At 40.9% G+C, this 16,547-nt stretch overlaps 1 protein-coding gene across 2 annotated transcripts in view; it reads left to right on the forward strand.

Moving 5' to 3' along the window:
- Positions 1-15,988, forward strand: part of PRKCH (protein kinase C eta) — a 232,794-nt gene extending 216,806 nt beyond the window's left edge. For both annotated transcript variants that reach the window (XM_030214443.1, XM_030214444.1), the window contains exons 13-14: positions 13,794-13,937; positions 15,693-15,988. In XM_030214443.1, the coding sequence (XP_030070303.1) occupies positions 13,794-13,937; positions 15,693-15,839 (291 nt within the window). In that variant the 3' untranslated portion in view covers positions 15,840-15,988. The remainder of the gene's footprint in view (positions 1-13,793; positions 13,938-15,692) is intronic.
- Positions 15,989-16,547: the final 559 nt, after the last annotated feature.

Consider the following 16,547-nt stretch of genomic DNA (forward strand, 5'->3'; position numbering starts at 1 on the left):
CAGGGGTCTATAACATAACAACAAAAGAACAGAAAAACAAAACACATATATAATAAAATGAAGAATAAGTGGAAACAAATTAAATCGAATGTATTACAACAAATTTCAATATAATATAAAAATATTGAAAATATTAAAAATTAAAAATATTGGTTATTCCTAATATAGATTAAATTTTCTGACATATAATCTGATATATTACCAAAAACAATACTATTACTATACCATCAGACAAACAACCAAGTAGGTAAAAGATAAAAGATAAAAAGTAATTTAATTGGCAGTATAGGGATCTATTTCCAATAAAATCCAATAGGACAATACATAATTATGCATGATATGTGGTGAATTACTTTCAATAGGAAAGGTGATAATAGTTACCATGTTTTAAATAGTGACATATTAAACAAATGACAGAACATCAATAGCAGAAAATTGCTTAATCCATACATATTAAATAGTGATAAAAATATATAATATAATAATAAATGTACAAATAAAGGTAAGATTAGACATAAAATAAAATTAAAATTAAACATACCAATCAGTAGTTGCACAGAGGATATACTGACAGACAATGGAGCTCATGAAATGTAGTCTCTATTAAAATTGTATAAATGAAAAAAATAGCGAAAATTATTAAATGTTGAAAAGATAATGAATAATTAATAAATAAATTATATCAAAACGTTTACCGACCAGTATCGTAAGGGTTCAAATAATTATTACTCAAAAAACTTATTAAATATTAAAATTTATCACAATAACAGCACAGCATAAAATTTAGAAGAGTCATATTTAATGGGAGATGCATGATTTAAAATAAATGGTGAATCTTACATCTATACAAAATCATAAGATGGAGATCAAATGATAGAAAATGTTTTAGAAAATTTTGGTATATCCAAGTATCTATATAGAAATACATATAGATAGATAATTAATTTTAGACATTACAAAATTAATCAAGAGCCTAGCCAAATCCCACTGTGGCAGGATATGGATGTGTAACTGCAGTATGTCCATACGGCAAGGGGGCATAGTCTGGGTGTGTTTTATGCAAGACTAGGGAGGGCCCATAAATGGATGTCCAACTCCAATCACAGAAGTGGAAGGGATGTCCATGTCTTTAAAAAAAAAAGGACCTTGTTATTTAGACCTAATACTTGTCACGTCCAAGTTACAGAAAGGTGTTCTGAGGATATTAGGATGAAAAAGGATTATAGGCAGCTTAGGAAAAGTTTGAAGACTTATCTCATTAGGAAGTTTCTCTTATTGTAATTCAAATTGTTGAATTGTACCAAATGTAATATGCTGTAATTCTTAGGTTATGTCCTAATTTCTTCTAATATTATCCACAGTGAACTTTAAAGATAACTGCGGAATACAAGCACTTAATATAATGTAATAATTATCATACCACAAACTTTCTGGAAATTCGTGTTACGTTTTTAAAAATTGGTCCTTGTTTGATCCTTGTATCTGGTTTTTCACTGCCTGGGTTGCCTGAGAATGGGCATGCCAACTCCCAGGGAAGTGAGGGGGGGTGGGATTGGGGGAAGAAATCATGGTCATTGCTTAAGAGGGTGACACCTAGTGGCCAAATTCAGGGTTCTTGAAAAAGCCCAAGTACACAGGATTGTCACTACAGTGATCAGACTAGGCTTGTTAGTGATGGGGAGATATACGATGTGGAATAATACAAACGTAGTTGTCAGAGCTCATGGCACTAGATCCCAGCACTGATTCTCACTGAGCTAGATACACAGAGAAGTAAGAAGAAACTGCCAAGTTAAAAATAATTGGGTGAGTTTAAGAGTATGAAAGAGAAAAAGAAATGGAGCTCAGACTATGTAGCATGTCATGCCTTGTCAGCTGATTAAGGGTGTCAGTAAGATACTGCTAACTACAGTCCTAACGCCAAAACAGAGAATCCACAAAAGAAAATGTTTATTTTCTTTCCACATTGGGTAAGAGCCCTTTAAACACAAGTTTGCACAAGACAAAAGGAAAATAGAACTTGACTACCTAACCAAATTTGGTTCAATGAAGCCCTATAAAAACAACTTACACAGGGGAAAGCTATCCTTTATTCTTGAAGCAAACAATGCATTCATTGTGACCACAAGACTGAAGCTTTGTTTACATTCATCAAATCTAAGGCCTTTATCTAGGTCTATATCTCCTGGCTCAGACCAAGGCTTTAACTGCAGGCCTGACCCAGTAATTTGTGTTGTCATTTTCCTAGCTGAGTAGTCCACAATTACCCTAGTTATAAAAGCTGCAGGCTTCCAGCTTTCATTTAGGCAGCCTGTCTCTGAAAACCTGTTCTTAAAAACTCCACTGCCCAGTGGAGTCTCAGCAGCTTTTAGATTTGCTTTCCCTGACACTGCTACAATTTGATGTAAAAATAATCTCCCCAATATTTAAACATCACAGTGAACACTGGATTCAAACACCGACCGCTGTACCCTGTATATCGTCACCGGTTGGTACACAGGTACTGGCACTGGGTCTAAATCAGCTGCCAAACGCTATTCAGGTACTGCCAATATTCAGCGCTGCTACCCTGATGACAGCTGGGTAACATCTGGCTCCAGCTTTGGATTATCCCAGCACTACAAGGATTGTGCCACAATGACCAGAGAAGATTTTCAGTGGCATTTTTCAGCAAACGCTGCTGAAGATCTGGGTATCTCTCGGCCAGGGTTACCATATTTTGTCCCCCTAAAAGGAGGACACATGCCCTGCCCTGCCCCCTTCTCACACCCTCACTCCGCCCATCACATTTTCCCCTCCCCCCTGTCACACACCCCATCACCCCCCCCTCCCCGTCACTCCCCTCCCCTTACCTTACTACTGCCCTGGTGGTCTAGTGACCTCTTTGGAGCAGGAAAGAGCCCCCTCTTTCCTGCCCAGAGCACTGCCCTGCATGCATCCTTCCTGTTGGTGATCTTGGCGCCGATTCAAAATGGCCGCTGAGAGTTGAAGTCTCGCAAGGTCACTTCAACTCTTGGCGGCCATTTTGAATTGGCACTGAGATCACCAACAGGAAGGGTGCATGCAGGGCAGCGCTCTGGGCAGGAAAGAGGGCGTTCTTTCCTGCCCCGAAGGTGGAAGAGGTCACTAGACCACCAGGGCAGTAGTAACTAAGGGGAGGGGAGGCTAGCAATCTGCCCGTTTGTCCGGATTTCTGGACAAACGGGCAGGCTGGCGGGCGGGCCATCCTATAGGACAGCCCGCCAGCCTGCCTGTTTGTCCAGAAATCCGGACAAACGGGCAGATTGGCAAAACCCGCCCTTTTGCCCGGACATGTCCTCAAAAAGGTGACATGTCCGGGTAAATCCAGACATATGGTAACCTTATTCCCGGCAGGGAACACCACTTAACCAAGTAGAAGCAATTCCTACCCAGATCATTGCCACTGAATATCAGACCCAATAATAATCATCATCATCGTACTTAATAGAAGGATTAACCAATGGATTCTATTTAGCGCGCCTAGAGATCTGCGCCAAAATCCAAGCATATTCTATAACAACGCATGTAACTTAATTGGCTTAACAAGCTGATTGACGTTGATAACAGCTCTTAACAAGCAATAATGAGCACTAATTGGCAATAATTAGAATTTATGCGCACAGCTCACTAAGCGCGTTCTGCAACGCAGTGCGCCTAACTTCTAACGTGCACAGGCCAAAAGGGGCATAGTTATGGGCATTTCGTGGGAATTCTGAAATTTAGGTATGTAGTTATATAATATAGCCCAGTGTGCCTAAATCTACGCACTGTGATTTAAGCCACGTTTTCATTGGTGTAAACGGAGGTACATAGTTTTAAGAGCTGAGATATCGATTAAGCATTTTCTATATACACTGCTTATAGAATACGCATAGTCAGCATTGATTTCTGTGCCGATTTTTTTTTAAGGAACCATATATAGAATCTCCCCCTAAACTCTTAAATATACTTAAATCTATTTACAGTATGCGTTTGTGTTCGTTGGAAGCTAACACCAATTACTGGACCAAATTTACTGCAGAGACGCCTTGTGATCCAGGTTCTGCAGGGAGACGTTAGGGCTACCCTGGCTTCCTAACCCCTGCAGCACTGATTTCAGATGGAAGAAACAGGGCTACAAACCATATGGTGCAGAAATGGGGCCACAGCTTTATTGTCAAAAGAAACTTGCGCACTTCCATGAGGGCACGCTAGTAGTCTCCTACCATATCTTTCTCAGTTCATTCTTTTCATTTGTACGTCACCTGATGTATTGTATTTGAAAGACTGGATAGCAGGAATGATGTAAACAATTAGGCAAACTAGGGGCTAGATGCACAGAACTCCGGCTGTAGGAAACAGCGCTGGAAAACAACGGCTGAAACTCTGACTTGGAATTACCAACCAATGTTCGACAGTAGCACCATGCAAACTATATGCCAGCTGTTAGTGTTGAGCATTGGTCGGTACAGGGGTCCGAACGTTCCTGGCGCATACCCACAAAAGCTGTGTGGTAGGTACAGCTCTTGGGTATATGTCCAGTCAGTGGACCCCTCCCGACCCCCAATCTAAAAAAGAATACCCTAGTGGTTCAGCGGGCCCACTGACATGACCTCCTGATCCCCCCCCCCCCCAAAAGAAATAACCAGTAGGCCAGCGAGCCCAACCCCCTAGTGAATACTGGCCCTGATGGTCTAGTGAAATCCTACTCCTCCACATACCTTTGTTGGAGGCAGGAAGAATGCCTACTCCCTCCTGCCTCTGGGCCTGCCCTCATCAAAATGGCTGCACCCAGCCCCTGTGTGGTGCATCCTGGGATGCACTGGGAGGGGCGTAAGTACTATATAGGAGGAAAAACACCATATATGGTAAATAGGCCCCCTCAGTTCATCCCAGGATGCACCAGGCAGGGGCTGGGTGCCATATTTTGTTGAGGATGGGTCCAGAGACAGGAGGGAGTAGGTATTCTTCCTGCCTTCTAGAAAGATATGTGGAGAGGTCTGGGAGGTGGGATTTCACTAGACCACCAGGGCCAGTGTTCACTAGGGGGTTGGGCCCACTGGGTTGGGTCAGTGGGCTTGCTGGACCATCAGACTATTTTGAGAAGAGGAAGGGGGGTCAGGGGATGACCATTGGACCACTGGGGATTTTTGAAGGTTGGAGTTTTGGGAGAGGCTTCACTGGACCTCTGGGGATTTTTTTTTTTTGATTGGGGGGGGATGCTCGGGCTTGAGGAAGGGTTTGGGGATAGGGGGATGTGGCATGACTTTCCTGTCAGTGCCTAAGCCAATCAGCGCTCAGACACTGACAGGAAAGTTAGCACGGGACACTATGAACACCTCAAGAACTGTCGGTAGTTTCTAGTCATTAGGGCAGGGGTTTTCCATGTGCCTTTTCTCTGTGCATTGCATGGAGTCACTAATAAACTCATTTTAATACTAACAAACTCATTAGCATGAGACTTTTACCCTTTGCTTCCATGGAGAGTAAAGCTAAAATGAGTCTAAATAAAACGTTGCAAGCACAGTTTGCTTTGAGCATCGGGCCCTAGGTGTTTGCCTAGGGCGGCAGCTTCAAAAGGGTAGCTGCAGTTGAAGCAAAATGATAATACATTGAGTTTGTGTAGCTGTCTGGACTTATTAGTGCATATTTCATATTTTTATTCATTTTTTATTTATTTATTTGTTGCATCTGTATCCCACATTTTCCCACCTTTTTGCAGGCTCAATGTGGCTTACTTAGTACCATAAACGGCGTTAGCCGATTCCGGTTTGAACAAATACAGGTATGAACAATACAAGGTGAAATTGTGCTAAAATGGGTTACATGTATGGTAAATACAATTGGAGGGACTTAGAGAGGGAGGGGAAGAGTTAGGATATGGCCATTACGGTCTTTGCTTACGTTGTGTCGCAGGTATCCAGGTTTTTATGTTAGGTCAGTGGGGTATGCTTTTCTGAACAGGTCTGTCTTTAGTACTTTCCAGAAATTTGTGTGGTTAAGCGTAGTTTTTACTACTTTTGGTAGTGCGTTCCATAGTTTTGTGCTTAGGTAGGAAAAGCTAGATGCATGTGGATTTGTATTTGAGTCCTTTGATGCTTGGGTAGTGGAGGTTTAGGTATGATCGTGCTGATTTTATGGTGTTTCTGGTTGGCAGGTCTATGAGGTCTGTCATGTACCCCGGTGCTTTGCCATAGATAATTTTGTGAACTGTCATGCAGATTTTGAAAGCGATACGCTCCTTAATTGGAAGCCAGTGCAGTTTTTCTCGGAGTGGTTTGGCGCTGTCAAAACACATTTTTCCAAATATAAGCCTAGCTGCTGTGTTTTGGGTGGTCTGAAGTTTCTTTATAATTTGTTCTTTGCATCCCACATAGATTCCATTGCAGTAGTCTGCGTGGCTTAGTACCATTGACCGTATCAGGTTGCGAAATATTTCCCTCGGGAAGAATGGTCTCACGCATTTGAGTTTCCATATTAAGAGAAACATTTTCTGTATGGTGGCTTTAGCTTGGGTCTCTAGTGAGAGGTTTCGGTCGATTGTTACTCTGAGGATTTTCAGGTTGTCTGATATAGGGAGGGTGTATTCTGGGATGTTGATGTTTGTGGGTTTGTATGTGTTGTATTGGGATGAGATGATGAGACAATGTGTTTGTTTTTTCTGTGTTGAGTTTTAGTTGGAATGCATTTGCCCATGAGTTCATGATGTCTAGGCTGAGCTTGATTTCATTGGTGATTTCTGTCAGATCATGTTTGTAGGTGATGTATTTATTTATTTATTTATGGGTTACTTATATCCCACATTTTCCCACTCATGCAGGCACAATGTGGCTTACACAGAATTAAATAAAAGTACAAAGATAAAACTCAGGCAAGTATACAATAGTGTAACGTCATCAGCGTAGATAAATGGGTTAAGGCCTTGGGTGGATAAGGCCTTTAGTAGTGGGACCATCATGAGGTTGAATAGGATCGGTGATAGTGGTGATCCTTGTGGTACTCCACAATCTGGTTTCCAGGTTGACGATATGTTTGTGCTTGATTTCACTTGGTATGTTCTGGTGGTTAGAAAACCCTTGATCCAGTTGAGAGAGTTGCCACCGATTCCGTAGTAATCTAGGAGTCCTAGTAGTATGTTATGGTTAACCATGTTGAATGCACTGGACATGTCAAATTGGAGGAGGAGAATACTTTTGCCTATAACTATCTCCTGCTTGAATTTAGTTAGGAGAGTAAGTAGTACTGTTTCAGTGCTGTATAGGGGTCGAAATTCTGATTGTGACTCATGTAGAATAGTGAATTTGTTCATGTAGTCATTGAGTTGTTTGGTCACCAGTCCTTCCATTAGTTTGACTGCTAATGGGATAGATGCCATTGGGCGGTAGTTAGTGATATCGTTTGTTTTTTTTCTTGGTGTCTTTTGGTATTGGGGTGAGCAGGATGTTGCCTTTATGTTTAGGAAAAGTACCCTGCTGAAGCATGAAGTTTTTAAATGATAGTTTTAGAAATGTTGAGGTGGTCATAACTATTGAGTTCAGTTATCAAAATTTCAGAACTTACAGACTTAAAAGTTAACTTAGGAGGGGCAAGGCCAAAGGCTTGCTCGGCACAAAATATGTTTGCACTAACCCTGCTGGATAGGGCTTACCTCTTCTAAAGGTTTCTTATTTCTAATTCTGCCATCTTTCGTGCTCCACCTGTGGCTTTTGTTCCCTTTAACCACTGGGGAAGAAAGCTAGGATTAAGTTCTTGGTTTCCTCTGCCAAATTCCTTGGTAATGTTGATTAGGTCAGCAAAAGTCAGATTTAATGGAAATGCTTGAGGCCTTTTTTGTTGTTTTTCCTTTTCCTTTTCTAACAGGATCAATGCAGCCAGTCTGAAAACTTGTTCTTACCATGAAGATCCAGTTTGGCTTGCTATAGGTGTGTTTAGGTGACCTTTCATGCTGAAGACGGCCTTCTGCTAAAGTATTGGCCTAGAATACTGATTTGCTTGACAGTGTGATTTCTATCAACAGAGTCAAGAGAAAGCCAGGCTCTCTGTATCTAGCTCATTGTTTCCCTGCTCCCTCCTCCTCCCTCCATTAACACACAGTACACTTTGCCAGCACAGCAAACATTTTAGCAAAATGCATTTGTGTTAGCAAGTGGTTAGAGAGAGGGAAGGAGAGGCAGACAGATCAGTTTCTTATCGGGTCTACTACCTACTGGTAGCATAAAATTCTTCTCACCAGATAAGTCAGAAATTTGACAGTGTGTTTGAAGGGGGTTTTTTTTCCCCTTTAAGAATCATGTTCTTGTTTTCTAGCTGTTGAAAAAAGCAGTGTCTTTTATTCACACCCAGTATGAGCTTTTACTCTTCTCCATCAGTCAATAATAACTTAATGGAGATGCTAAATCATTAGAGCTATGGGGGCTAATCTTATAAAGGTTTCCCCAGGTGTAAAGCCTACTGAAAGAGGCTTTTTTAAAATTATGTGGCAGCAACGGGATAGCATGGACTGATATGCACATTGTTTATAGGCGTTCTTGGGGGTCTAGTTTGGACAGAGTTGCGATGTTCACATGCATTTTATTTAAAATACAAGTGCACTTATAAATGTTGTTATATGCTACTACTACTACTACTTAACATTTCTAGAGCACTACTAGGGTTACGCAGCGCTGTACAGTTTAACAAAGAAGGACAGTCCCTGCTCAAAGGAGCTTACAATCTAAAGGACGAAATGTCAAGTTGGGGCAGTCTAGATTTCCTGAATAAGAGGTATAGTGGTTAGGTGCCGAAGGTGACATTGAAGAGGTGGGCTTTGAGTAAGGATTTGAAGATGGGCAGGGAGGGGGCCTGGCGTATGGGCTCAAGGAGTTTATTCCAAGCATGGGGTGAGGCGAGACAGAAAGGGAGTTGGTGGTGGTGGAGAAGGGTACTGAAAGGAGGGATTTGTCTTGAGAGCGGAGGTTACGGGTAGGAAAGTAAGGTGAGATGAGGGTAGAGAGGTAAGGAGGGGCTGCAGATCGAGTGCATTTGTAGGTTAGTAGGAGAAGCTTGACCTGTATGCGGTACCTGAGTCGATGTCTCATGAAGCAGGTATAAATGTGCACTCTGGCTTTGGTATGCTACAGGAGTTGGTTCTGGGAGCTTTTTTTATTCTTTCACAAGAACATAAGAATGGCCATACTGAGTCAGACCAATGGTCCATCTAGCCCAGTATCCTGCTTCTAACAGTGGCCAATCCGGGTCACAAGTACCTGGCAGAAACCCAATTAGTATCACCATTCCATGCTACCAATCCAATAGCAAGCAGTGGCTTCCTCCCATGTCCATCTCAATAAGACTATGGACTTTTCCTCCAAGAACTTGTCCAAAACCTTTTTAAACCCAGATATGCTAACATAGGCGCCCGGTATAAGAGGCTTGGACAGGCTAAGCCTCCCCTGCTGTGCTCAGATAGGTTTAAATTGTTGGTTTACCTCCATCCTCACAGCAGGAGCTGCAGTGAAAGCCCTCTAGCCTTGTGTAACCAGTTGTAGAAATTGGTTTATGGTTTGTTTACCTTACTGCTGGGAGGGGGGGGGGTGTCCTGGGTTGCCAGGGAGATATTTAAAGAGGATGACTTCCTGACCTGCACTGAGGACAGATAGCAGCAGAATTGGATACTGGACCAGCATGATCAGAAAAAGTCACCAGACAACAAAAGTAGAAAAGATCATTGTATTTTCATTATAGTGTTTGGAATATGTCCACTTTGAGAATCAGGTGCTCAACATTAAAAGTTTATATTTATTTACTTATTTATGGCATTTTATCCCACATTAAACATGAATTAGGGTGTTTTGTGGTTCTACATGAGAATTGTGATGATATGATCCCTTGTTTCATATTGTTGATAGTCTGCATTTTCCGTATGGGTGGTATATTGGTGTATTAGGGTCTTCCCAGTGTAATATTTATGGTACAGTAAGGTTCTGAGTGTGTTTTTGCACAAAGTTGTGCATAGTGTTTTGCAGTTGAGCGATTGTGGTTAGTATATGCTTTGAGCAACTACTTTATTCTTTGACATATGATACATATCTAATATCTAAATTTAATAAAAGGTATTAATTGTGACTTTTACTTTTATTTATTTTTTCTGTGTGTTATCAGACAATTATGGATTTAAGCTCCACCCCTGGCCCCACCCCTAACCCCGCCCCTTTAGCCTCCCCAAACAGTTGGGCCACCGACCACCTATGTATGCTAACTACTGTTACCACATCCTCCGTCTGCGAAGAAAAAATATTTCCTTCTATTTGTTTTAAAAGTATCTCCATGTAACTTCCTTGAGTGTCCCCTAGTCTTTGTCCTTTTAGGACGAGTAAAAATCGATTCACTTCTACTCATTCTACACCACTCAGGATTTTATAGATCTCAATCATATCCCTCCTCATCCTCTCTTTTCCAAGCTGAAGAGCTCTAACCTTTTTAACTTTTCCTCATATGGGAGGAGTTCTATTCCCTTTATCATTTAGTGCAGTGGACTTTGATCCTGGGGAACTGAGTTCGATTCCCACTGCAGCTCCTTGTGACTCTGGGCAAGTCACTTAACCTCCATTGCCCCTGGTACAAAATAAGTACCTGAATATATATAAACCGCTTTGAATGTAGTTGCAAAAACCTCAGAAGGGCGGTATATCAAGTCCCATTTCCCTTTCACTTCACTCTTCTTTGAACCTTTTCTAATTCTGCTAAGAAAACAAGGATTGTGAAATGTCTGTCTGGGGGGCAAAGTAACTCTCAATATTTAACAGAATGGGATGAATCTTGTTTTTGTGTGTGTGGGGGGGGGGGGGGGGTGAACTCCTTTTAGGTGCCCTGATGCAGCGGTGAACTTTCACTGTTCCCTCTAAGCTGAGCAGGAGTCCTCCAACTGCATTGCTGCCAGCGGGGGGTGCTGCTTCATTATTGTGTTTTCAATTGCTAGAGTCAGGCAGGTTCCCTGGAATCCTGCAGAGCTTGCTTGTCCCTCACTATTGAAAATGTGATCGTGAAACAGCATCCCCCAGTGGCAGGACTCTAGGTGGAGGACTCCCGCTGAGCTTCGAGGGGAACAGTGGCAGTGAGCCCCTATTCTATAATGGCATCTACTAGCATAACCTGGTATTGGTGCACCTTATATTTAGACAAGCACATTACACCAGCCATCTTGCTGGCATTAACTGCTGGGGCACATGTCCTCTTTGGAAGATCTTTGCAGCTGAGCAGATGACAGGTAATAGCTTTTCCGAATAAGAGTTTTATTCTGGTGGCAAAAAGCTATTCAATCAGAAATCCATGAAGACAAAGTCCTTTTATTAACTAGGGCAGTGGTTCCCACACCTGGTCCTGGAGGCACCCCAGCCAGTCAGGTTTTCAGGATACCCACAATGAATATTCATGAGAGTGATTTGCATGCACTGCCTCCACTGTCTAAGAGGCATATTTTCAAAGCACTTAGCCTTCCAAAGTTCCATAGGTTTCTATGGAACTTTGGAAGGCTAAGTGCTTTGAAAATATGCCTCTGAATGTGCTAACATTGTCCAGTTCAGCACACTAATAGCCACCAAGTTCATACAAAGTTAATTATGTTCAATGGAAAACATTGGTTCAGGCTGCTTGCTATGTGAATATTCCATCACTGTTTCATTATTGCTACTAAGTATTGCATATTAAGGGCATTTGCATTAAACTTTGTTTTAATTCATTTATCCTTACATGCACATGATTTTGTTTTTTAAACCCAAAGGCGAAACCTAAGGGTGGTTTAACAGTTAGGTATAAACTGTGTTGTTTTTTACTTTACTTGTTTTGGACTGCTGTGAATTCCACTGATCTTTACATCTGCTGTCTAGTATTTTGGAAGATGGAAATGAGGAAATCAAAATTAAATTTTGAATGTACTCTATAGAAGTTAATGTTTACTTTTGCAATGGATGGATGGATGCCTATTCTGAATAGTTATGACTATGATTTGTGAATATGCGGCATCGTTAAAGGACAGGCTTTTAAATGCCCAGTTGGGTATATATGCTATCTCAACTTTGTTAAATGTTTCAGACTTATCCAACTACTTGCTCCCACGATGTTCTTGACTTCTATTATTCCGTCTCACTGTATTTTCAAATGTAAGCCACATTAAACCTGAGTTGCTTGGGATAATGTGGGATATACATGTCAAATTAAAAAAAAAAAAAACTTTTATCCTCCACCGTTTAAGGCACTACCTATCCAACTGGATGGTGATGGCACAAGGAAAGCAAATTTGATCCAGTGAAGACTAACTCAAAATAACCTGCTCCTTAGCTGGGCTCTAGTATTTCTATATTGAAAATGTGACCATACAATACTTTTGTGGTTATGTTCCATTAATAAGTTAAACAATTGACTGGCTTTCTTCAAAGGATTATATAACCTTTGGATGCATGACTAGGAACAAAAACACACATTTATGCAATAATGCAATTCCTCATGTACAGTTACAACACAACCTTTTAAGATGGATAGGATTCACAATGAGCTCCTTTTATTATCTACCAGAAAGAAGAGAGAAGAGTTTTCAGTTTTGGCATAGTATAAGTCGTCACAAGAAAAAAATATAAGAAAACCAATGGACTGCATTAGGGGCTTATTATAGTCCATTTAGTTATGTTTAAACAAATGAGATCTGCATGAAACAAAACCTGTTCCGGGGCAGAGGGAGCACGGAACGAGCGGCGCCGACAGGCGCATGGCACCCCCCAGCGGCGTGCACCCGGGGCGGACCACCCCCCCCCCCTAGGAATGCCACTGCTGTACAGACACATAGAACAGTCAGACTCTGATTTGTGGACTTTACCATCAAGACTAGTATCTACATAGGACAGCAGGATATTGGGGGCGGCAGCACAGCGCTCGTACGGGGCCTTTAAACATAGGTTTGTGCTGAAGAATTGCTGTGTCTTGTCTCCCTCTCTGAGAGGAAGTCCTGATCGAAGAAGGACAGGACCCGCAGTACTTGGGTGTGGGTCTCTGCTCAAGGCTCACGCCGTGCTGACTTTCTGCAGTCTTGGCCCAGGCAGAGATGGGGATGTGATGGTAGTGGCAGCAAGCATAGCAGGGTCCAGGGAAGAGAAGAGGAGGGAGATGATGGCCACCTTGGGGAAGGGGAGATGCTGGCCACCTGGGGCAATATAGGGAGGAGAAGAGGAGATGCTAAATTATGGGGGTTGGGTGGGTAAGGAAAGAGGAGATGCACTATGGGGGTAGAGCTTTTAGCCACCAGGGTAGGGGGGAAGTAGAGCTTTATGGCACCCTAGAAAGTGGCAACAAGAATGCAGTATAGGCTAGAGTTAAAACTCGTAGCGTGATACCAAATTATGCAAAACTCTAGCAAACAGTCTTCAAAGAAAGTGCTTTTAAATGGTTTTAAGCAAGGTTACTATCAATAAAAGTAACACATGCTGGGTTTCTATCATCGGGCATAAAAAAAACTCCACAAAACAGCTGAACGTCTTTCTTGCTCTTCAGCACATTCTTTGAAGACTGTTTGCTAGAGTTTTGTATAATTTGGTAGCACCCTAGAAAGTCCATGGGTGAAGATTTGCCTATGGCATCAGATATCCTTGAGCTGGCCTCGCTTACAATCTAGTAAACAGATAATTATGCAGCCACAGGCCCTACCAGATAAGATATTTTTGAAAGGAAATTCCATTTGAAAGCTAGGCAGGGAGACTGATAATATTGGAAGCTGTTTCTGCCTGCATAGCATACAATGAATCCATAATCTCATCTTTATATTACAGTTCATGAACAAGAACCCCAGCAAGCGATTGGGGAGTCTGGCCATGGGCGGGGAGAAGGAAATCTTGAGGCACCCATTTTTTCAGGATACCAACTGGGACCTGCTGAACAAGCGACAGATAGAACCACCTTTCAAACCCAGAATTGTAAGTTTAGGTTTCTCTTTTGTATCTTATCAGTTATCTTCCATACATATCAGTTTGCCTGCTACTTTTGGCTAACCCTCCTTCCTGTGGATCCTATATGCATAAGGACACAATATGTAGCAGACGCCTCCTATTGGTGCAGAAGAGAGTTATCAACCAGCTTTAAATTTCCCCAGTATGTTGATCCAGTACTGGGTTTACCTATGGGGATTCAACAGGGAAATCAGAACTGTAAGTCCATACATGGAATGAGGTAAACCCAGCAGCAGGTGTAAATTTGTGCAAGATCATTTGTATTTCTTAAAAATTTGTATATACTGCCTAAATATCTCCAAAAGCAACAATTAATCATTAATAGACCGCAGAAGCCTTGCCAGGGAGTTAAGGTATTGTTAAACACGCTCCGCACTTTGAGAAGGCTTCCCTTCGCTTGTTAAAACTTCACTGGCTTCCCATAAACGCAAGGATCACCTTTAAAATAAGCATGACTGTTTATCAAATCATATATTGTTTATCACCCTCCTACATGCAACAGCTAATTGATTTACCAACACGTAATACAGTAAAAACATCTAGAGAATACCTCATGTTCCATTATCCAAACTGCAAAGTTCTTTCTTACAAATCAATCCTTGTTTCAGGCTTCACATATCAGAGTACCAAACTTTGGAATTCTCGACCCAAGCAATTAAGGGACTTAGAAGATTATCTGAGATTTCTGTAAATTACTAAAGGCTTTTCTATTAAGTACATATCTTATCAAAAGACAATAAACTAACGTTGCTGTCTCTCTTATATGTTTCAACATAACCAATACTCTAGTCTAGCTTCATGACAAACACACAAGTATTCCTAATATGTTAAAATGTTATAATTAATTATCTGACTCTTATTATATTTTTGATGTTTTGCTTGAATGTAAGCCACATTGAACCTGAGCTTGTTTGAGATAATGTGAGATACATATGTCATAATAATAATAATAATAATAATAATTAATACAAGCCCTCAATTATGAGTTGCTGAAAGCCTTTTTGAAAATCCAAGCTTTCAACATTTTTCTAACTGCAAAATAACTAGACAAATTAATGACCATGGTAGGCATAGAGTTATATAGAAAAAGTCCAATACAACTAAAAGCTCTATTCCTCGTAGAAGTCAATCTAGCCAGTCTCAATTATGGGGATTGTAATAAGCATCGTTGGGAAGACCGTAAGGAATGTCGCTGTTCTTGTTTGGTCAACTTTTTTGCCAAGTATTCTACCCGGATCATTAAAACATTCATTAACTGTTTTCTCCGGTTCAAAATTAGTTGCCAGTTAGTTAATTATGTTACGCACATAACTGTATGCCCGATTGGGCCCCATTTATAGAATTGGGGGGATAGAGGGTAGTTCTATAAAGCAGGCACTAACATTTATGTGCTGATTCCATGCATAAATGATTAGAATAATGACATATCTGTGCGAACATGTTTGTAAATGTCAAAATTGATCCACTTGTTTATTCATATTAATTGTTGTAGTATGACTTCCTATAAGTCTATCAGTACGCTCTCCATGGATCATGTCAAGTAGAAAGCCAGAGTATCATTTTGTGAACAGTGCAAGATAATGGTTGTGGTAATGTTTTAAGATTAGCAGCATTCAGTGTCACTGGTGACATCCCCAAAGGTCAAACAGTGAAAGCAGTCATTAATTGTCACTACAAAGGAAATTTTACCAATGTGACTATTTTTTCTTCTTCATTTGACAGAAATCCAAAGAGGATGTTAATAATTTTGATCCGGACTTTATCAAAGAAGAGCCAGTTTTAACTCCAATAGACCAAAAACTTCTCACAATGATTAACCAGGATGAATTTAGAAACTTTTCATACACTGCACCAGAGTTCAGTTTATAGCCATAAAAAGGTAATGTACAGAACAACATTTACATGAAGGCAATACAGCAATGGAGGAATGAGGAGAAACTAGAAGTGATTCCCACCTCAAGAGTTACACAGAAATGAGGCCTTAAGAATTACACAGAAATGATGCCTTACTTTACCAGTTTTTTGATGGAACATTTTATGGATTTTGAGATCCAATATTTATAGCACTGGATTTAAAAACAGTACTAAGTTTTTAATACTTGTGGTTTTGTCTGTGCTCCAGCTTCTGCAGTTTGCACTGAGTTGCTATGTAGTAGAGATAGAAATGCAGGAAGAGTCCGGAAAGAAGGAATGGAGGATGTCTTCCAGCATTTGAGCCAACAGATCGGGACAGAGTTTAACATAGCAATGGCATCTACATGAATGCTGCATTTTGTTACCTACCCTGAGCAGTACGGCAGCTGGGTCGCACGTAGTGACCTGAAGAGTGGAGATAATTCAGGAAGAAATTAAATGCAGTTCATTTTGCTAATGAAGAAAAAAATCCCTGCATCAAGTTCAGACATCTTGCTTTTAAACATGTTCCTTCTCAGGAAAAGTACTTTGCACTATGGGATATCAGAAACAAAAGAATATAAATTCAGTATTTTGGTTTGTTTTTTAGCTAGTTGTATGAAAAGACTTGCTTTTTTTTTTGCATTCTATGAAATGCATTTCAGTACTGCATTCTTATTGTAT

This window comes from Microcaecilia unicolor, chromosome 9 (genome assembly GCF_901765095.1).
Source record: "Microcaecilia unicolor chromosome 9, aMicUni1.1, whole genome shotgun sequence".
In the NCBI taxonomy this organism is placed as follows: domain Eukaryota; kingdom Metazoa; phylum Chordata; class Amphibia; order Gymnophiona; family Siphonopidae; genus Microcaecilia; species Microcaecilia unicolor.